Source organism: Anolis carolinensis, chromosome 3, assembly GCF_035594765.1.
Source record: "Anolis carolinensis isolate JA03-04 chromosome 3, rAnoCar3.1.pri, whole genome shotgun sequence".
NCBI lineage: Eukaryota > Metazoa > Chordata > Lepidosauria > Squamata > Dactyloidae > Anolis > Anolis carolinensis.
This window is the reverse complement of record NC_085843.1, coordinates 221,304,028-221,326,690: the sequence shown is the minus strand read 5'-3', so window position 1 is coordinate 221,326,690 and position 22,663 is coordinate 221,304,028. Positions and strand designations below refer to the sequence as shown.

Sequence of the window (22,663 nt, the reverse complement as noted above, 5' to 3'; positions counted from 1 at the left end):
ATTATATTATAATATAATATTATAACTGTATTATAGTATAATTAAATAAAATAATTATATAAATATATATGTGGAAGATCCAGGGTGGGAGAAATAACTCTTTTCTGCTTGAGGCAAGTGTGAATATTGCAACTGGCCAGCTTGATTAGCATTGAATAGCCTGGCATCTTCCTGCCTGGGAGAATACTTTGTTAGCTGAGCCTGACTGTTTCATGTCTGGAATTCCTCTGTTTTCTGGGTGGTGTTTATTTACTGTCCAGATTTTAGAGTTTTTTTTAATACTGGTAGCCAGATTTTCAATAATAGGGAGGAGGAGGCACTGAGGTCTCTCCCTGGGAGGGGACTAAGGCCTCTCCCAGTAGGAAAATAACACAGTTCTCTATCCTTTCTTTCCCATTGAACCAGACTGGGCCATAGCAATGCGTGGCCGGGTACAGCTAGTACTAAATAATAATAGTAGTAGCAAGAAAAGCTATAACATTAATGATAAAGAATTCACAATAGCTAGTCCATTGAAACTACTTCAGGCTACAAGATTTAAAAATGTGAGTTGTTACGTGGGTATTAATTAGCAAACATGGAGATAATATATGGTGGTATTAACCTAGAAGAGAAAGAGCGCCCTATCACTTCCAAGCCCTGAACAAGAAAGCTATTTTCTTGTGGGAGAATAGCTCATTGATGTTGCCAACAACTCCTGGATTTGTTCTTGCCCATTTGCCAACAAACAAGGGAATGAATGAAGGAATTGAGGATAAATGACTCATGTTAGCAGAAGCTGTGAAATGTGTTCGCTATTGCAATTAGCATATTTCAGTGTTTCTCATGTTTTCTTTCATTCTGTGTTAAGTATCTCATATAATCCTGGGTAATTTTCTATTTTTTTTAAACCCACCTGTGTTAAATAAGCATTTTTATGTTGTAGCTTATTTATGGTATTCTAACAGCACTGGGTCACTAGCTAAATGAGCCGTGGTGGCACAATGGATTAAACCCTTGTGCTGGCTGGACTACTGACCTGAAGGTTGGGTTGCTGACCTGAAGGTTCTCGATTTGAATCCGCGAGATAGGGTGAGCTTCCATCTGTCAGCTCTAGCATGCGGAGACATGAGAGAAGTCTCCCAGCAGGATGGTAACACAACCGGGTGTCCCCTGGGCAATATCTCTGTAGATGGCCAATTCTCTCACACCATAAGCGACTTGCAGTATGTTCTCAATAGCTTCTGGCACAATAAAAAAAACTAGCTAAGTGTATGTTGTCTTTTAATAATTTTTTCCATTGTGTAAAAATTATAGTTATTTGTCTGAAATGTGATTAGACTTCCTACATGTAACCTTTCAGTCTGTTTTCTACTAAGAGCAGAACAGAATTTTTATGCTCACCAAAGAAGAGCTCATCCCCTTATAAGGATCTAACAGTAAATTGTAGCACATCTCTTTCATACATACCCTTTTGTATAAATATTTATCCATCTTCTAGAGCCTCAAGAGCTCTCAAGTTGTGAAACTTGCTCCACAAAGAATGCAACTGCATAAATTCAATCTACCAGAAGATTCTTATAGATGTGAGGCAGTAATTTACAACAACTGGACGTAGGATTAAATGTAGTATCCATTTAATAAAGTTGGGTCCAGTGAGGTCCTATCTTTGGCCACACACAGAATTTCCAACATTTTCTTTCTTTTGTGTGCTGCTGAGGAGGTCTAAGTACTATATGCAAAAAGCTTAAAGATGGTTTACATCATTATCTTCCATGCTCCAAGCATTAACATTTAAGTGTTAGATTCTTAAATTTGTTTATCCATTAAAAACTTGCTTACATGAATCAGCTTGATATTACAATCCTTTACAGCTCTTCGGTTTTGGAATTCATCCATGGTTTCAAGCACTTCTTAAGAGAGACTGTAAGTAATCCTACATATTATTCACCTTGACTCAGAGTAACAATAAATAATGTCCAGGTTCTTGTTTACACATCTTTGGGAAAGAATATATTGTGAGGAAGAGAGAGGGTTGCCTTGCACTTTTCATCTACCTCTTCCAGACAGGGAAAATAAGTTTGTAAGTAGGAGCCAGTGAGACATAGCAGTTTGGGTTTTGGACCATGACTTGAGAACAGGGTTCAAATCTCTGCCCAACCATGAAAATCTATTGAGTGACCTTATTTATTTATTTATTTATTATTTCTAACATTTATATCACGCCCTTCTTACCCAAAAGGACTCAGGGTGGCTTACAGTATCAAAACCTTGGGTATGCCACATGCAGCCTTACAAAACACTGCTTTCTATCCTATATCCCTTCTACTTATTCCCTACAAAATGCCCCTTTTAATGCTTTAAAAATTTTAAAACTCTGTCTAGAATGTTAGTTGTGCTGAAAACCTTTGTCTCAGGCCCCTTCTGCGCTGCCATATAATCCACATTATCTGCTTTGAACTGGATTATATGAGTCTACACTGCCATATAAACCAGTTCAAAACAGATAATCTGGATTTTATATGACACTGTAGGTAGCAGCCCATAATTTTCCTTTTGTAATTTTTTTAATTAAACTAAAGTCATATTAAGGACTACATAGTACATACTAGGCATGTGCGATCTATGAAAAAAATGGTTCAATACTCGCTTCAAAAGTAGGGGGCGCTGGCACTTTGTTTCTAAAGTCATTTCCGATTTTTGAACCAAAAAATTCAAAACTTTACGGAAAATTCAGAATATTCGTAATTAATTCATTAATGGCGGACGTGCATGCAGAATCGCGAAAAACAGCACTGGGGGGACTTTACAGGTAAGCAAACACACACAAGCCGCAAAAGGGAATTGTTTTTTGAACCCGGGCAGAGAATGTAACATGGAGCCCACTCCTGGCTTTACAGTGGGCTACCAATGTCTGGGATTCTGGAGCAATGATGAGTCTTGTGGTACTACACAACCCCACACAAGCAAACACCCAGGCAGAGAATGTAACTTGGCAAACTCTTTGCTTACCCAGACCCACCCAAACACATGCAAAATGAGGAGGGCACACTTGGCGTTTGAGTGCCCCGGCCCCCACCTACGGCTATAGCCTATGCTATTGAATTTTTTAAAAATGCATCACACTCTTCTCCCTCCCAGTCCCAACCCACACTTTTCTTATCAAAAAAGAAATTTTCCTTTAGTTAACTTCTCCTAATTATTTGTCACAGCAGAAATAGCCACCCACCGCACCCACATAGCACAGCCAGCCAGCGGGGCCCAACATCCCTCTCTGATGCCCCGACGTGAATTCAGCCTCGTGGCGCTCCACAGGCACTTTTCAAGGAGGCACGTACGGAGAGACGTGGGGATGTATAAACCCCTCCCCTTACATGAACGTGCACTACGATTGGTCAGGGTCCAGGAGGCAAGCCCAAGCTAGGCTGCGCTCCCCTCCAAAACAAGTTTGGTTGCATTTAAAAAATGGCTTTATTTATTACCGATAAAATTAAGAAAAAATTACAAAAATTGTCTATAATGGTTCAAAATCGCGGGTTAGATCCACAGCGATAATCCACGTCAGAACCACATTCACAAGTATGAATTAATCCGAATATAATCCGATTAACGACGGATCCGAGAATTTCACCCAACCCTAGTACTTACCATAAAGGTAGAAGATCCTGTCTGATTTTGGCCATGTGATAGCTGCTCACTTTGAAAACAAAAGAAATCAGGAATTTCTCCGCCATATAAAATGTAGAGGTGGTGGCCACTGAAATATTATGCATGGCCATACAAAATAACATGCCATTGGACATATGAGAGCTACCTTAGCATAGTTGTTTGAACATTGGAGTATGATTCTGGAGACCAAGTTTCAGTTCCCCATTTGACTATGGAAACAAGCTTAGTCTGAGTCTACACTGCCATATAATCCAGATTATCAAAGCAGTTAATCCAGTTTATCTGTTTGAACTGGATTATATGAGTCTACACTGCCATGTAATCCAGTTCAAAGCAGATAATCTAAGACCCCTTCTACACTGCTGTATAATCCAGATTATCAGTTTGAATTGGATTATATGAGACCACACTGCCATATAATCCAGTTCAAAGCAGATAATCTGAATTTTATGTGGCAGTGTAGAAGAGGCCCAAGTGACCTTAGGCAAGTCACATATTCTCAGCTCCAGAAAACCCTGTAGCCTTTGGGTTGCCATAAATCAGAAATGACAATAATAATAATAATAATAATAATAATAATAATAATAATAATAACTTTATTTATAACCCACCTCCATCTCCATGAGGGGACTCAGAGCATTTCACATGGGGACCAAGCCCAAAAATCAACAGATAAAAACAGAACAGAATAACAGCATATATAATTAAAACAATAAAATAAACATTCATAACATACATCAGGGGGTGTCAGAACAAAAGGTGAAACTATTAAAAATGGCAAGAGAAGGGAGGCATGTGCAAAAATGCAAGGTAATAAAATTAGGAATAGAAATAAAGTGTTGGAGACTAGGGCAGTAAACAATTAAGGCTGGATGGTGATTAAAAACTGCCCTTTGTTCGAAGGCATGTTGGAACATCCAAGTCTTCAAATTTTTGCGAAATGTGGCTACTATGGGAGCTAATCTAATCTCTGTAGGGAGGGTGTTCCAGAGCCGGGGGGCCACCTCTGAGAAGGCCCACTCCCTCGTCCTCACCAGACATTTTTGGGATGGAGGTGGGAGCAAGAGAAGGGCCTCCCCGGAAGATCTAAGAGCCTGTGCTGGTTCGTAGGGGAAGATACGGTCATGCAGATAAGCAGGACCCGAGCTGTTTAGGACTTTATATGTCATAACCTGCACTTTGAATTGGGACCGGAAAATTATCAGCAGCCAGTGGAAGTGCTTCAAAAGAGGTGTCATGCCCTCCCTGTAGCTAGCTCCTGTTAACAGTCTGGCCACCAATCTTTGCACTTATTGCAATTTCTGGGCCATCTTCAAAGACAGCCCCACATAGAGTGCATCTAGATGTAACCAAGGTGTGGACCACCGTGGCCAAGTCAGGCTTCTCGAGGTTACGGTCGAAGCTGGTGCACAAGTTTTAACTGTGCAAAAGACCTCCCAGCTACCACTGACTTCTGAGCATCAAGTGTCAACGCTGAGTCCAGGAGGACTCCCAGACTGCAGACCTGTGTCCTCAGGGGAGTGTAACCCTATTGAGCACAGGTAGCCACTGTTGTAGCCCAGCCTCCATCTGAGCTGTCAGGTGAGCCTAAGGTTGGGCCTGTTCAGCCGGTGATTGTCCCTGCACCTGAGATGCAGCCAGAGTTTGTCCCAATGGATTCTGGGACCAGAGACAGAATGGTTGCAAGTAGGCAGTTTGAATCGCATTCCTCAAAGCAGTCAAGGTCAGATCTTCTGGTGCCAGATGGACATTCCAGTCTGGATCCTAGAAGTGATAAGGCGGATAGAGCTAATGAGCTTGACAGGAGGAAAGCAATAACTCAGCAGAGAAAAGAAAGGGAGTATGTTAGAAGGAGTAGACGTTTGCTTTTGAAACAAAATAATGAGCAACCTTCTCACAGGAAGGGACCTTGAATTCTCCTTAAGAAGGGCTGCTTTCTCTGACAGAGTCAGAGGTGGTAACTTTGCTTATCCAAGAGAGGAAGATCTCTGCTTCGTGTTCCTGTGAAATCCTGCTGCTTTATATCTTGATTCGAGTTCCAGCCTTGTTTTTGTTCCTGTGTATCCAGTTGAATGTTCCAGTAAGTTTGTATTTCTGTTCCAGCCAAGACCCCTTGTGTTCCAGCATTAACTCTGTACCTTGGACTAAACCTGTATTCCAGTTTTGCTTCCTGTGTTTCCAGCTTGACTCATGCCATGGATTAATCCTTGATATCTTGTTTGGACTGTAGGTGATACCTTTCTTGGGACTTACTTTGATATCCGGTTTGGACTATGTGTGTTTGAGTGACTTTTGCAGACTCTTGCTTCAAGATTTTCAAGTACTATGTTCTTGTGGATTTAAACCCATTTTATTGACTCTGAACTTTGATTTGCTATTGCTTGCATATATTCTTCAGTAAACAGCTTGCTTGCTTATATTCTGGGGCTCCAGTGTGGTTTTGAGGTGCCTACGCAGCCTGACCAGGAGGACCTCTGTCTTGTCTGGATTAAGCTTTAGCTTGTTAGCCCTCATCCAGTCCACCACAGCAGTCAGGAACTGGTCCAGGACATGGGGGGCTTCCTTGGATTTTGGTGGAAAAGAGTGATAGAGTATCATCTGCATAGAGATGGCACTGAACTCCAAAACTACGGATGACCTCACCCAGCAGTTTCATGTAGATGTTAAAGAGCATGGGAGAAAGAATGGAACCTTGCGAGACCTCACAAGTCAAAGGCCAGGGGTCTGAGCAGATATCCCCCAGCTTCACCAACTGTGTACAACCCTCCAGGAAGGAGCGAAGCTACAGCAGAGCCATGTCCCCAAGACCCATTCCAGAGAGCCATCCCAGAAGGATACCATGGTTGATGACAACAACAGGGCATATATACTACTGGGACTAGCCCGCTGAATAGGGAATAAAACGTTTGTTGTCGTGGGGGCCGCAGATTTTCAACTTCATGATAGAAGGGCGCATAAATTATTTTGTTCTCTCCCATAGACTTACTTTGGACCTGTTTTCTCAATCCTTCATTGTGAAATTTATGGCATTGTAAAGGCCAAGTTCTTATCCCAGAAACTCCAATTAAAGTCAATATGAGATGAGAAAACACAAAGAATATAGGTCTTGGTCTTAATAGAGTAAAATATATGATGCTGTTCACTTTAAATGTAAAAGCAGCAGAGATTATGACAAAAGCTTATGAAGAAATGAAACACTAGTTTCATGAAATTTGATTTGATGCGTAGTTAGCTCTCTTTTTTTTAACATTATTGTCTCTCCACCTCCTTCTTTCCAATTCTCGTTAAGCCGCTGCATAATTTTTTTCCTGTTTGGCTGCTTCCTTAGTGTTTCCAGAAAGAGAGAACTAAAGGACAGCAACTCCATGCTGCAATGACTGGAACCTTTCCGTTTAAACAAAAATCAGTGAGGAATTTTTACAGCTGTTAGAATAATCTGACATTTCAGTTATAAGAAGATCCTATCCTAGATTAGATATTTCTTAGCACCATCATACACTTTTTATATTTTATGCAATGATTTATTCAAATGGATTTGTGGTGGATATGAGACCATCCGTCACTTCTCAGAAGTTACCTTTAATGTCTGACGATCAATGCTGAAGTCACATTTCTAGATTAAATATATCTTTTCACACCAGGACTGTGGAAAAAAGAACATCTTGTTTGCAGCAATTTTTCAATACAGAGTTGGAGAAAGATATGAAGACATCTCCTGCTTCTAACATTAGCAATGACATCTTTGCAGATTATGCCAACCAGACAAAAACGACGGCATTTTCCCAGCCTGGCTGGCAAATAGCAATTTGGGCTATCACCTATTTATCCATGGTAATTGTTTCAGTTGTGGGCAATGGCACTGTCATTTGGATTATCTTGTCTCACCGACGGATGAGGACCGTTACCAATTATTTCATTGTCAATTTGGCTCTCTCCGACCTACTCATGACAGCTTTGAACACCGTTTTCAATTTTATTTATGCTAGCCACAATGTCTGGTATTTTGGCAAAGGATTCTGTCAATTTATTAACTTTCTTCCTATTACTGCCATGTTTGTGAGCATTTACTCTATGACGGCTGTTGCAGTGGAGAGGTAAGACATTCTTTGATGAAGATTTTTTGCTTTCAAAGCCAAATGTTCCTGTCTATATTGTTTTCTTTTCAGTGTTACTACAGAAAATTAACAAAGTCTTCTGTTTAGAAATACAGATGTACACATGCAAATTGTTTCAAGTAGATATTTCTCTTAGTATGTAAACACTAACAGTATTAATTTGGCTGTGTGCAGTCAATGTGATCTCAATGGGTTCAGTAGAACTTACTCAGTAAATGTATTAGAATAGTTTTGTACCTACCCACCATGGAATAAAGTATTACTGAAATCAATAGGACTTTATTATGAGTAGATATGCATAGTTTTTCACAGTGAAGTGCTTAATTTTATCCAAGTTTTACTCTCAATCTGCAACTATGATACATACATCAGATTATTTTGCATATTTGTTCAACTTTTATCCTTGTCAAAAAGAAGGCTATAGAAATTTTCAGGACACTGTGAAGAATTACCCAACTACTACAGAAAATATGACTCTGTTCCTCTCGTCTCATCTTTTCATCTTGAGATATCATTAGATATTGGAAATGGTAGAGATATAAGGGGATGGGGATGCTTCTTAATAAATCTTGTTAGGTAAACCGTGATATGGCCTCCATCAGTTGGAAATCAATTGGAGGCACATAACAACAATGCAGCCCCTATTTAGGCACTTCTTTTAGACACTGAAATTACTCAAATCCCACTTAGGTTGTTGATGCTACTGTTTTTATGTTATTGTCTTGTTGTAATGTTGTTGATTCTATTGAGATATGTTGCAATCTATGTTTGATTTTAATTTTTATTGGATCGAGCTTGTCCCTATGTAAGCCACCTCGAGTCCCTTCGGGGAGATGGAGAGGGGACATAAAAATAAAGTTATTATTCAGTTGCTGTGAGTCTTTTGGGCTGTATGGTCATGTTCCAGAAGTCTTCTCTCCTGACGTTTCGCCCACAATCTGTGACAGGCATCCTCAGAGGTATACCTCACAACCTCTGAGGATGCCTGCCACAGATGTGGGTGAAACGTCAGGAGAGAAAACTTCTGGAACATGGCCATACAGCCCGAAAGACTCACAGCAACCGAGTGATTCCAGCCATGAAAGCCTTCAACAATACAAAGTTATATTATTATTATTATTATTATTATTATTATTATTATTATTATTATTATTATGACCTTATCACATTGATGAGGTTCTCCAGATCGATTGGCCAGCCTCCATGGTGAATTGGGGCACAGCAAGGCAATCCTGCCAGCTAGCATCCCACCTCTCTGGCAGGTGACGTTTCCCCATTACTTGTGGGGAAGCATTGCCGCACAGCTTCTCCCCACAGTAGCCCCATTGTTCCAAATGAAACACAGGGAGGATCCCATATTGGCAGTGCAGCATCCTAGGATGCTGCCACTCCAGATGGGCCCTGGAGCCCTAACAGAAGTGGGGCTATGTTGTGTGATGGACAGCATGGAGCTCCATGACTCAACTGGAGCAGAATTTCTGGATGTGATGAAGTCCTTCTTGTGAGCAAACACTGGAATCCACATGGGTCAATTCCCCAGTCAATTCACAAGCAGATGCTTGACATTCCCATCACTTCTTGCACAAGCAAACTGGCATGAGCAGATTTGATATAGGACTCCTTTTTTCCTGTCATGCCAGAAATCATGTAGGGAGGGAGTGGGAATTTCAGGCAGCCATTTCTATTCGACAGGGCAACAGAGTCTTATCAATTCCAGCAGCTGCTTACCAGCAAATGGGTTTTTGTGTGGTCTGGCCATAATACACCAGAGTTATAGCACTATGTGTAGTATGTAATGGTCATATAGGATTCCAGTGAATGTCTCTTATCTGTAATCACATTGGCTCATATCACTACAAAAGATAGGAGCCCCCGGTGGAGTAGTGGATTAAAGCCTCGTGACTTGAAGGTTGGGTTGCTGACCTGAAGGCTGCCAGGTTCGAATCCCACCCAGGAAGAGTGCGGATGAGCTCCTCCTATCAGCTCCAGCTCCATGCGGGGACATGAGAGAAGCCTCCCACAAAGATGGTAAAAACATCAAAACATCTGGGCATCCCCTGGGCAATGTCCTTGCAGACAGCCAATTCTCTCACTCCAGAAGCAACTCAAGTTGCTCCTGACATGAAAAAAAATTACAAAAATTAGTACTGTAAATGATGTGATTCTCAGGATGCCTAATGTTCAACTCAGTATCAGGCAATATGTTTGTATATAAAGCATATGGACTGCTATACAAGATTTCTGGGTCAATAGACTTCTGGTGCTAGAATAGTCTTCCTATATGGCCCTATTCCTGGTAGTCAATGCAATTGTGGGTTGAGTGAGAAGAGATATAGGGTTGGTACAAGATAGTGGCAGGTAATTTGTTGCTGTTGAGTGAGCCAATGGTCAACTCTCAAACTGAAGGCCTTCCAAGAAAATTATTGACCAAGACTACATCTCATTATTTGGAAAGATATTAAGTAGTTTCTGGTATTCTTAGTCCTATTACAAGAAATGATGCATATACAATGCACTGTGAGGAAAAATCTCAGAAGCAATAATTTTATTGTTTCCTCCAATTAATTTTTGAAAGTTTGCCTTTACAAGTAGCTAATCTATGCAAAAAAAATATTATCATGCCACAAAATGCCAATCAGCTTGCACTACAATGTTGAATGCATACTGTACAGTAAACTATGTTATGATAGGAAGTATGGAAGGTATACCAATCGGATATAAGACAATCAGTGTAATGGCATATGACAATTGTAAAGTACAAACGCAATGTAGATATTTTACATGAAAGAGCATGGCGATTAGTATTTTGTGTTGTGTTTGCACAGTTTTTCCATCTATTGTCCAATAAGTTCTTGCTTAGAGAACCAAACCATTTTTTAAAGTTTTTTTATTCTTGTTCTCCTGTGTTTGAGGTGCTTCCAATTCAAGCTGATTTTGCAGATGTATCTCACAGGTCTATCTGTTGGGAAACACAGGAGAGGGCCTTTTTGGTGACTGCTTCCCAACTCTTGAACTTCTTTCCTAGAGAGAAAAGATTGATATCTTCTTTATTGTTTTCTGTAGGCAGGAGAAGGCTATTTTGTTTTTTTTTAAAGGTCCTGGGGATTTGATTGGCTAAAGAGAAAAGTGCCTTTCATAATATGTTGTGTTGTCTATACTTGTTTCTCATTGTAATACTCGCACTTTTAACTGCTTTGAATTCTATTGATAGTTTAATTATGTTTTAACTTGAATTATGTGATTTTTTTTAGTTTAATTTGTTTTCATTTTTGTAAGTCATCTTGACCTATTAGCTTGGAAATTATAGTAGTAGCAACAGCAGTTGTTGGGAACTGCTCGTTCTTTAAGTACATCCATTTTTTTATGTGACCATGTACAACTCAATTAAGAAACATATAATAGATAGATATAGTCTTATATCTATCTTTTGTACATCAACTGAGAGTTACCTGCCACCAGAATGAATTTCCCTTTTCTTTCTCAGTCATCCCTCCTATCTGAGTCTGGATGGAGAGCACTAAAATAAAACAGGGATGGTATAACACTCCTTCAGTGTTGTATGTCACACTGTTACAGGGCAGGGACCATTTATGGAGGGTAGGTAAAGGTAAAGGTTTTCCCCTAACATTAAGTCTAGTCATGTCTGACTCTGGAGGTTGTTGCTCGTTTCTATTTCTAAGCCGAAGAGCCAGCATTGTCCGTAGACACCTCCAAGGTTATGTGACCGGCATAACATTTTTTAATATATAATAATTGACAAATAACTTCAGTGGCCAGAGGTTATAGATATCTTTAATATGGTGCTTGTTGTAAGTTTTTAAAAATTGTTTTATTTGATACCTTAATTGGAGAAAAGCGGAATAGAAATGAATTAATAATAATAATAATACCTACATGGAGTGCTGTTACCTTCCCACCGGAGTGGTACTTATTGATCTACCCCCATTTGCATGTTTTCAAACTGCTAGGTTGGCAGAAGCTGAGGCTAACAGTGGGAGCTCACCCCACTGCCCAGATTCAAACCACCAACCTTTCGGTCAGTAAGTTCAACAGCTCAGTGGTTTAACCCACTGCACCACTAATGAGTCCCTTAGATTATCCTAATTTTGCCTGGTTCATCTTATCCCAATGATGCAGAAAAATTAGCAAAGTTCTAACTAATTTGTGTATCTCAAAAAAAACAAAAAACAAATCTCAAACCATGTGGTTGAGTCACAGTTTGCTCCCCATCTTTCATTCTTTCCCTGACTAGGAAATACAAGGTGAAAAGAGATGAGGGGCTGGGGATTTCACAGATCTTTGACCTTAATTGTGCCTCTTCAGCCAGAAAAGTAAGCAGGATTTTCCCCACATCAGAGGGTAAAGCCTTTCATGGCTTTCATTGGGCAGGGTGGGGAAATTCCCTCCTGCCAGATTAGTCCTGGATTCCCTCCTTCCCTTCTGTAACATGCTTAGTATCTGTTTCGACACACCAAGTACTATATATACTCAGTCCCAAAGAACTGGGTCAACTTATCCACGGCTTGTACTTAGCTCTCATCAAAAATGACCTATCACCTTCTTTTGAGTAGAGTGGTGAAAGGTGAGAGCTTCGTCTATCCTGGGAGAATCTAAAACAAGCACCAACCTTCTCTGTCACTTGTGACCTTTTTAAATGCCATGATGATAAAATGGCAGAGGCAATAGCAGCTCTTTGGCCACTCCCCCTCAAAGGTGCACCAAGTGAGAACATAGTCTTGGTTCTTCTTTTAGGCTCTCCAAGGACAGGCTTAGCACTTTCCTTTCATCATTCTACTTAGAGAAGAGGGATGGTTCCTTTTCTGGTAAGAGTCAATACTGTACCTTAACTTTTTTCAAAGAAGGTGACAAAAGATCTTTTTGAATGTCTGGGCAGGAAAGTGGTGGCAGAAGCAGTCAAGGACAGATAGATGACCTCCTGAGTTGATGCTGTCACTTTCCCCTCTCCATGCAATGACTTCTCTGCAGGTCATATCAAAATTCATCGTTTTGGCCCCCAAACCTTTCCTTTACTTATATACAAAAAGTAAACCTAAATGTTATTCTTGCTATGGTTCAGAACTGCAGTCAGATACAATGATTTAATAATAGGATTGTGCACAGATTTCGTTTCCTCTGTTTCCTCCATTGCCTTTGGTACTTCAGGAGCCCATAACAGTAAGGGCCCTCCTAGTACGAAAACCAGCCTGACATGAAAGCAAGTGTCAGGACCCAGGCTGCAGAGCACCAATAACCATGCGCAGAGACCAGAATCTATCTAATATCTTTATTAAGAAAATATATAAAGTCAATAAAAACAAGTGTAGAATATAGTTCAGAAGTAGACCTTTCAGGAAAGGTCAAATATAGTCCAGGAAAATAATGTCCAATATGTGATATTAAAGTCCAAAGTTATAATCCAGTAACCGAAACACACACTTTAGTGTGGGGAGAAGACAAGGTCCTTAAATCCATAGAAACTTGGCAAATAGGCTGGAAGCAAACTTGATACTTGGCTAGAACAAGACTCGAAACAAGGCAACAAGAGCAAATACAAGGTCCGTGGTAAACGCGGGGCAAGGCAAGGCTGGAAACTTGATCCGGGAAACAGGGAACTGGAGTACGAAGTCTACACACGATCTCACTCCTCCAGCTGACGAATTGACTCCGCAAGGATTTCTTTGCGGACAAACACCTATATAGGATCTTGTTTTCCCGCCAAGGAACACTTTCCCTGGGAACAAGAAACGAAACCCATACTGTGTCCAGATGCATGACTCCTTAAAGTTTCCCAAGGGAAACAGACTTAATCAGCTAATTGTCTGGCAGCTATCCTGGCGCTCCTGCGAGTCGCCTCCCGAGCGCTTCTATCTTGATTATAATAATCCCGGCGAGAAAATGGGGGAGATTTCTGCTCAAGGCTTGTTTGGCTGATGTCTTGTGGCCAAACATCTTGCAGGTGCAAGGGCTCCAATTCTGGCTGAAACGGTGGAAAACCCAAGTTTTCCTCTTCATCTGCCACAATAGTACTAGGAACGGGACTACATGGCCCATGAGACATCACACTATCCCCCTCCTCAAGGCCCCTCTCAAAAATGGGCCCTCTTCCCGGGGTGCGGGGCCGCGGCTTGGCAGGGTAGGCCTGATGGAAGCGGCGGACTAAGTCGGGGGCATGGACTGTGGAAGCATCTTCCCAAGAGCATTCTTCGGGCCCAAAACCCACCCAGTCAATGAGATACTGAAGGCGGCGGCGATGAAAGCGAGAATCCAAAATGTCCTGAACCTCGAATTCCTCCTCCCCGTCCACCAAAACAGGGGTGGGGGCCGGCTGGTCCACATCGGGGCGTACCCCATCCGCCGGAAGGAGCAGGGAACGATGAAACACCGGATGAATGCGCATGGAGCGCGGAAGTTGGAGTTTGAAAGTCACGGGGTTAAGTTGCGCCACCACTGGGTAGGGACCAATGACACGGGCATCTAGCTTCCGGCAGGGACGGTGGGAGGGCAAAAAGCGAGTGGACAATAGAACCCGATCTCCTACCTTGATCTCGGGGCCGGGCTGGCGATGGCCGTCAGCGTGGCGTTTATAGTCCTCCTTGGCTTGATCCAGTTGCTGGTGCAAGAGTTGCTGTACCGCTGTGAGTTCTTACAGCCAGTCCTCCGCTGCAGGGACTTCTGAGGTTTCAATGACAGAAGGGAAGAAATGTGGATGGAAGCCGTAGTTTGCAAAGAACGGGGTTTCCTTGGTTGAAGCCTGGACACCATTGTTGTAAGCAAACTCCGATAGCGGTAACAGGGAAGCCCAATTGTCCTGCTGGTAGTTTACATAACAGCGAAGGTATTGTTCCAAAGTGGCATTGGTGCGCTCAGTTTGCCCATCTGTTTGGGGGTGGTGAGCTGAAGATAAACGAGAGTCTATGCCCAATAGTTTTTGTAGTGCCTTCCAGAAACGAGAGGTGAATTGAGATCCACGGTCCGTGACTAAACTCTTGGGCAATCCATGTAGTCTGAAAACATGCTGAAGGAATAAATCTGCAGTCTCTTTGGCCGTGGGGAGGCCATCGCAAGGAATGAAATGGGCCAGTTTGGTAAAAAGGTCCACCACCACTAGAATCGTGGTGAATCCAAGGGAAGGTGGTAGGTCAGTGATAAAATCCGCGGAAATGGTCTCCCATGGGCGAGAAGGAGTGGGGAGAGGATGTAATAGGCCTGAGGGCTTCTCTCTCCGTGTCTTGGAGCGCTGGCATACAGGACAGGTATTGACATATTTCTCCACATCCTTGCGGATCTTGGGCCACCAGAAATCTCGTAGAATCAGGTGCATGGTTTTAAAGAGTCCAAAATGCCCTGCGGGCTTGCTTTCATGACACAGACGAAGTGCCTTTTCTCTGCCGGGGCCTGGAGGGATGTAAACATGGTTCCGGTAACACAATAGCCCATCCTTAAGTGAGAAAGGAAAACGTAGTCCTTGGCGAATCTGTTCTTGAGCCCAGGCATTTGCCTGCTGGCTGGCTCTAATTTCTTGAGCGCAAAGGGGTTCTGGGTTGGAAGGAGTTGGTTCAATTGGAGTGGATTTGGTGTTTCCCACTGTGAGCGTGGCAAAATTTTCGGGTTGCAGCAGTCTAGATTCTGAGGTCTCTCTGCGTCCTGCAGCATACTCCGGTTTCCGTGATAGAGCATCTGCTTGCTTGGTCTGAGCCGGGGTCACATAATGGATCTGGAAGTCAAAACGTTCAAAGAACAAAGCCCAGCGCTGCCGCCTTTTATTTAACTTTCGTGCGGTCCTTAGGTGCTCTAAATTTCGATGATCAGTATGAACCTCAATGGGAAATTTGCCCCCTTCCAACCAATGTCTCCAATTTTCAAAGGCTGCCTTTATGGCCAAGAGTTTTTTTTCCCAAATAGTGTAATTTCTCTCTGGGGCTGTGAGTTGGCGGGAGTAATAGGCATAAGGATGAAGATGCTCTCCCACTGGTTGCATGAGTATAGCCCCAATTGCCACATCAGAGGCGTCAGCCTGCACAACAAAAGGGGTTTTAGGATCAGGGTGCTGTAGAATTGGCTGGGTCGTGAATAACTTCTTTAATTGTTGGAACCCTTTCTCTGCTTGCTCCGTCCAGCGGAAAGGCTGTTTTCCACGGATGCAGCTGGTGATTGGGTCAGACCAGCGGGCAAAGTCTGGGATGAATTTGCGGTAGTAGTTCGCGAACCCCAAGAAACGTTGCACTTCCTTCTTGTTGGTTGGCGCCCGCCATTCCAATACTGCTGAAACCTTCGCCGGGTCCATGGAGAGCCCTTGTGGCGAGACGCGGTACCCCAGGAAATCTACTTCTTGCAGATCAAAGGCGCATTTTTCTAACTTGGCATATAGTCCATGATCCCGCAATCGTTGTAGCACCATTCTGACGTGTTTCTCGTGCTCCGATTGTGATCTAGAAAACACCAAAAAATCGTCCAAGTATATGATCAAGAACCGATCTAGATAATCCTGAAAAATATCGTTGACAAAATGCTGGAATGTTGCGGGAACTCCGGATAATCCGTAATTCATGACCAGGGACTCGAATAATCCGAATTTGGTCTGGAAAGCGGTTTTCCACTCGTCCCCCTCCCTGATGCGAACTAGATTGTAAGCCCCCCGGAGATCCAGCTTGGTGTAAACCTTGGCCCCTCGAAGCCGGTCTAAAAGGTCCGAGATCAAAGGCAGGGGGTAGCGGTTCCGCTTCGTGATATTATTCAATGCTCTATAGTCCACAACCAAGCGTAGGTCCCCTGACTTCTTTTTCACAAACATCACCGGGGAAGCAGCTGGGGATTGAGAGGGTCTGATGAATCCCTTGCGAAGATTTGACTCTATGAACTCCCTGAGAGCTTCTTGCTCTGGTTCAGTCAGGGAGTAGAGGTGTCCTCGCGGGATCGGGGCCCCCTCCACCAAGTCAATGGCACAGTCGTAGGGTCTATGTGGGGGTAGTTTCTCGGCTTCCTTTTCATTGAAAACGTCCCAGAAGTCTGAATATTTCTTGGGCAAGGTGATGATGGGCTCAGCGTCTGTGGCATGGCAGACCTTGGCTACTAGACAATGGTTTTGGCAATACTTTGAAGCAAACTGTAGTTCTCTGTTGGTCCAGGAGATGCTTGGGTCGTGGAGTGTCAGCCATGGAATTCCCAAAATCACAGGGAAGTGGGGCACCTCGGTAACGAAGAAGGAAATCTCTTCCATGTGTTCCCTTATCCACATTCTGGTGGGTTCAGTCCATTGGCTTACTGGGCCCGTCTTTAGGGGACGACCATCTATAGCCTGCACCACTCGGGCATTCTTGAAATCATGATATTGTAATCCCAGAGAGTCGGCATACTCTCTATCGATGAAATTATTTGTTGCTCCTGAGTCTATCATGGCATGGATCATGACGGGTCCCTTTTTCGCTGACCACAACGTGACCACTAGGAGAAATAGGACCCCCGTCTGCGGCTCTTGAGTGGGGTTTTTGACCGGGTTGGCGAGCCTCTCTACACCCGGTCGTTGACTTCCCCCGCCGGCTTGGCCCCAGCCGCCTCGGCCGTCTCCGTCTCCACGGAGGACGCCGCTGCCAGGCGGGCGGCGGGCTTTCTTTTGGCTGGGCATTCTCTGGCGAGGTGGCCCCCATTACCGCAGTACCAACACAAATTCAAACGTTGGCGGCGGGCCTTTTCGGCAACATCCAATCTGGGACGCACATTGCCCAACTGCATCGGTTCTTCCTCGCTTCCCATGGGGGTTGGGGCTGGCGGTGGGGATTTCCATACTGGTCGCGGCTGAATGCTGGTAGAAGCGGGGGGTCTCACCCTGGCTCTTCCACTCTGACCTCGGAGCCACTGTTTTTTGTTGGCAAGCAGGACCTCGGCTCGTAGACAATGATTAATGAGTCTCTCAAGAGTCTCTGGAGGATCCACCTTAGAAATTTCTTCCTGCATCTCGAAGTTAAGGCCCTCACGAAACTGCCCTCTAAGGGCGATATCGTTCCAACCGGTGTTCTGAGCCAGCACCCGGAACTCGGCTATGTACCGGGACAACGGCCTGTCCCCTTGAAGGAGTCGCCGGAGTTTATGGCCGGCCGCCTCCTCGTTGTCCTCGATTCCCCAGGTCCTCCTAAGGTGGTTCAAGAACCCTTGTGCGGAGTTTAGGTGCGTGGAACCCGCATCATACAGCGCCGTCGCCCAATTGGCCGCAGGCCCATCTAGGAGACTGTAAATCCACGCCACTTTGACATCTTCGTGGGGAAATTCAGCTTGGCGGGCTTCTATGTACGCCTGGCACTGGCGACGGAAAACATGAACCTTGGAGGCTTCTCCAGAAAATTTAGTTGGAAGCGCTAGGGCAGGGAGGCGCGCTCCACGTTCCTTCAAGCCCAGAATTTCACCCTCCTGTGTTCGGAGAGTATCTCGGATTCTGTCGAATTCTTCCTTGGAAATGGTGTAGCTGAGCGGTTGGTCTTCTGCCCCGGTTCCTGTAGACATTCTGGTTTTAGGTTAATTGGTGCTTAGGTTGGCGGAGTCAAACTGTCAGGACCCAGGCTGCAGAGCACCAATAACCATGCGCAGAGACCAGAATCGATCTAATATCTTTATTAAGAAAATATATAAAGTCAATAAAAACAAGTGTAGAATATAGTTCAGAAGTAGACCTTTCAGGAAAGGTCAAATATAGTCCAGGAAAATAATGTCCAATATGTGATATTAAAGTCCAAAGTTATAATCCAATAACCGAAACACACACTTTGCCAAGCAAAGTGTGGGGAGAAGACAAGGTCCTTAAATCCATAGAAACTTGGCAAATAGGCTGGAAGCAAACTTGATACTTGGCTAGAACAAGACTCGAAACAAGGCAACAAGAGCAAATACAAGGTCCGTGGTAAACGCGGGACAAGGCAAGGCTGGAAACTTGATCCGGGAAACAGGGAACTGGAGTACGAAGTCTACACACGATCTCACTCCTCCAGCTGACGAATTGACTCCGCAAGGATTTCTTTGCGGACAAACACCTATATAGGATCTTGTTTTCCCGCCAAGGAACACTTTCCCTGGGAACAAGAAACGAAACCCATACTGTGTCCAGATGCATGACTCCTTAAAGTTTCCCAAGGGAAACAGACTTAATCAGCTAATTGTCTGGCAGCTATCCTGGCGCTCCTGCGAGTCGCCTCCCGAGCGCTTCTATCTTGATTATAATAATCCCGGCGAGAAAATGGGGGAGATTTCTGCTCAAGGCTTGTTTGGCTGACGTCTTGTGGCCAAACATCTTGCAGGTGCAAGGGCTCCAATTCTGGCTGAAACGGTGGAAAACCCAAGTTTTCCTCTTCATCTGCCACAATAGTACTAGGAACGGGACTACATGGCCCATGAGACATCACAGCAAGTGAGAGTCGATTCCAGCTCCTCTTCCCCTATTTGGCATCATAGTTGAATCATTTAGATTTTCCTTTATTTTCCTGATTATTTTTTTTTAGTGGGACTGATGGGGAGTTGGGGACCTGAAAGACGATGGGTGGGGTGCGCGTGCATGCGTTTGTGGTCTTGGAGACAGTCACTCTTTTACCTTCTTTTTCTCCTTCCCTTCCTCTCCTTTAGAAAATACTTCTAAAAGATCATAATTATTAATAATAGTAATCCCAGTAAACTAAAGGAGAAGCTTACCTCTCCACTAGAGTAGAAGTAGAAACAGCTTTAAGGAAGAAAAATTGGCAAGCAGAAATGAGATTGCAGGCACTGAAAACACAGGGGATTTTTAAGGTAGTCCAGGGATGATAGCTCTACTGCGCTACAGGTCATAGCCCTTCCCTGGGCCTCCTTAAAATGCCTCTTGGAAAGATGTGTGGTGTGCTTGTGCTGTTGAGACTGAGAAAGCATGCACTCCTGCCTCTCCTGCAACCGAGTGTCTCTCCTCTAGAGTAGAAAAAACAGCCTTAAGAACAACAAGCCTCCCTAAATCATGCACCTGCCTGTAGCCGAGCACCTCTCCTCCAGATTAGAAACTGGTAAGAAGCCTTCTTAAAGCGTGTGCACGTGCCTGCAGCCAAGCGTCTCCTCTAGAGTAGAAACAAACAGCTTAAATGCCTAAAATGACAGGAAGGGGAACTAGGGAAGCTGCCCCCGCCCATAATGGGCCGATAGAAAACAGATCTTTCAGCAGCCCCAGAGCAAAAACAGATATCTTCCCTCCCATATTTGGGCGGCTCCCAAAGATGGATCGGGGCCCACACCGAAAGCCAGGACACGAAACAGTTCACTGTTTACTCGGATTGCTCAACTCTAATACCATTGGAATATTGGTCTATTGAAACAAAGGATTAAAACCTACTCAAGTATTAGTAACACAGATGAATTAGATATTGATCCTAATTTATGATTTAACACTGAATGATTTGATACAGGACAGCAATCTATTGCTGAGTTACTAATACTTGTATAGATTGTAATAGTTTGTGTGTAAAAAGGTAGAGCAATACTTTGAGAAGCAGGCGTTAGACTAGAGGGTTTTGGCTTAATCCAGCAGTGCTCTTTTTATGTCCCCATGTGAACAGCATCTGACAGGGAGCTTAGGAGTTGAATAAACAACTCTGTAGACGCAGAAGGCTAAAGTTAGAAAACATTGCTTTTAACAACTTACAAAGTCCTGTAAAAGAGCAAGAGAACTTTCTTCATGGCACAGAAAACAGGACATTCTCTACCATTAATATTCAAAGATGGCAGCTATGGGAACATCATTTTTTTTCTAAGTCCCCCAAATATTCCTTTTTGTTGGAAGCCAGAAATACATAGCTTTTGGCTTAGAACGTCCAAATTTAAGTATTTCCTCAAGTATGATGGAATGACATTGGGAGTGGTGACATTTGACATTTTGTCATTTGCATGAAGCAGCAAATAATTTTGACTAGTCCTGACAGAAACGCTGCCTTATCCATCTAGCAGGTTGGTTGTTTTTGCTACATTTTTCTCAGAGGGCAGACCAAGAAGATAAGGGACTTCCTTTAAAATTCCGTAACATACTAAACACACTAACAGAGGATATTCTGTTAAATTAAAATCTAACTGTGAGAACTGTGCCTGCCAAATGAAGAAAAAGGTGGTTTCTATTGCATAGTGCCTACTAAATAAGTTTCTATTGTGTTGATGATTTCTGGAAAATCCTATTTCCTGGGCACATATTATTTCCAGCAAGCTTTACAAATGCCTTTGATCTTTCTATTTTTAAACTTTAAAGTGTTTGTTTATCTTTGCATTGAGTCTCTTTTCATTGTCATCTCATTTAAAGGCAGTGACTCAGAACAATGCAAAGTAGGTTCCTTTCCCCTTGCTAGAGAGGGAAGTTTTAGCAATAGCCTGCCAATTTCCCCAGAAACAACCTTTGTCATAAAAGTCAGAATAAATGTCACAAGTATGAAAGTTGTGACAATATTCTACTAAAACAGCTATTTCTCAACAATATCTAAATTAAGTTTACCAAGGTTTAACTTCATTCAGATGGATTTTTTAAAAGCTTGCATTGAGTAATTACTGAGATATTTTCTGATCCCATCGAAATTGCAGTGGACTTCAGAGGATAAAATTGGCCCATACCAATCTTATGAAGATATGTAAGGTAAAGGTAAAGGTTTTCCCCTGATATTAAGTCCAGTTGTATCCGACTCTGGGGGTTGGGGCTCATCTCCATTTCTAAGCCGAAGAGCCAGTGTTGTCTCCAAGGTCATGTGGCCAATATGACAGCATGGAGTGCTGTTACCTTTCCCCTGAAGTGGTACCTATTGATCTACTCACACACAGCCATATAACCAGAGTATCAAGGCAGAAAATCTCACAATATCTGCTTTGAACTGGGTTATCTGAGTCCACACTGCCATATATCCCAGTTCAAAGCAGATATTGTGGGATTTTCTTCAGCTGCGTGGAAGGGGCCTTAGCTGCGAAGATCAGACAGGATCCGGTGCTTTTAAAATATATGGTACTGTGGACATGTGGCTATGTTGATTGAATTCTTGAAATTTCTACCTTGCATGCAGTTATGAAAGTCATAAATTCTTTATGAAGAAAACGGATAGGCTCAATTAATCTTCCTTGGATAAATCTACAAAAACACACCACAACTTCTTGTTGTTTGGATTAGGGCTGCCAGTTAATTCTCTCTCTCTCTCTTTCTCTCTCTGATTCCACTCAGACTTTTTTGGAATGAAGTTACAATAATGAGGGGAGGTTTGCCTGCTAAATTTCTACTTGTCATGGAGCTTTTTAAGAGTCAAGAGTGCTGCCAGAAAAAAAAGATATCTTTCAATGTACTTTTTATGTTCTAAACATTGGACAAACATAAGTTTAAAAAAAAAACTCTATCAAGTGAGATCTTGGGATCCCAAAACTCTCCTATGGAAAAGAAAGTAATTAGAAACAAATATCATGTATTTGACAAAATGTTCAAATGTCGTCAACTGTTAATCATTGTGCAAAAATGATAATACTCCCAAAGACTGTGTATAAGACAGCAACTCTTCCATTGTTCTTTGATTGTATCTTCTCTTGCTTTTTAACATTGGCTGTTCTACCTAGGGCTGGTGGGAAATGAAATCCATTTTCATCCTTGGTGTAAATTGGTGTAAAGGACTCATTCACACTACAGAATTATAAGTAGTACACAATATGTATATTAGAGCATCATATACATATTACATTCACAAAATCAATGCTCAGTCCTATGGTATGTAACGCAAAAGTATCTTACTCAATATTATAAATCAAACATGATGATATAAGTCTCTGCAGTCCTAAAAGGATTTAATTGGCTTAAAGGCAAACCGATTCAGAGTCTCTGCAGTTCTGGAAGGATTCCTCAGGACTCCACAGGTTTAGAATCAATAGTGTAGATCCTGAGTAGCTGG

General features: G+C 42.8%; 1 protein-coding gene across 1 annotated transcript in view; it reads left to right on the top strand.

Annotated features, from left to right (window-relative positions):
* The first annotated feature begins 7,293 nt into the window (after positions 1-7,293).
* The window catches only part of tacr2 (tachykinin receptor 2), a 32,732-nt gene continuing 17,362 nt past the window's right edge, over positions 7,294-22,663 (top strand). The window contains exon 1 of the mRNA XM_003223704.4: positions 7,294-7,742. Coding sequence (XP_003223752.1) covers positions 7,351-7,742 — 392 coding nt within the window. The 5' untranslated portion in view covers positions 7,294-7,350. The remainder of the gene's footprint in view (positions 7,743-22,663) is intronic.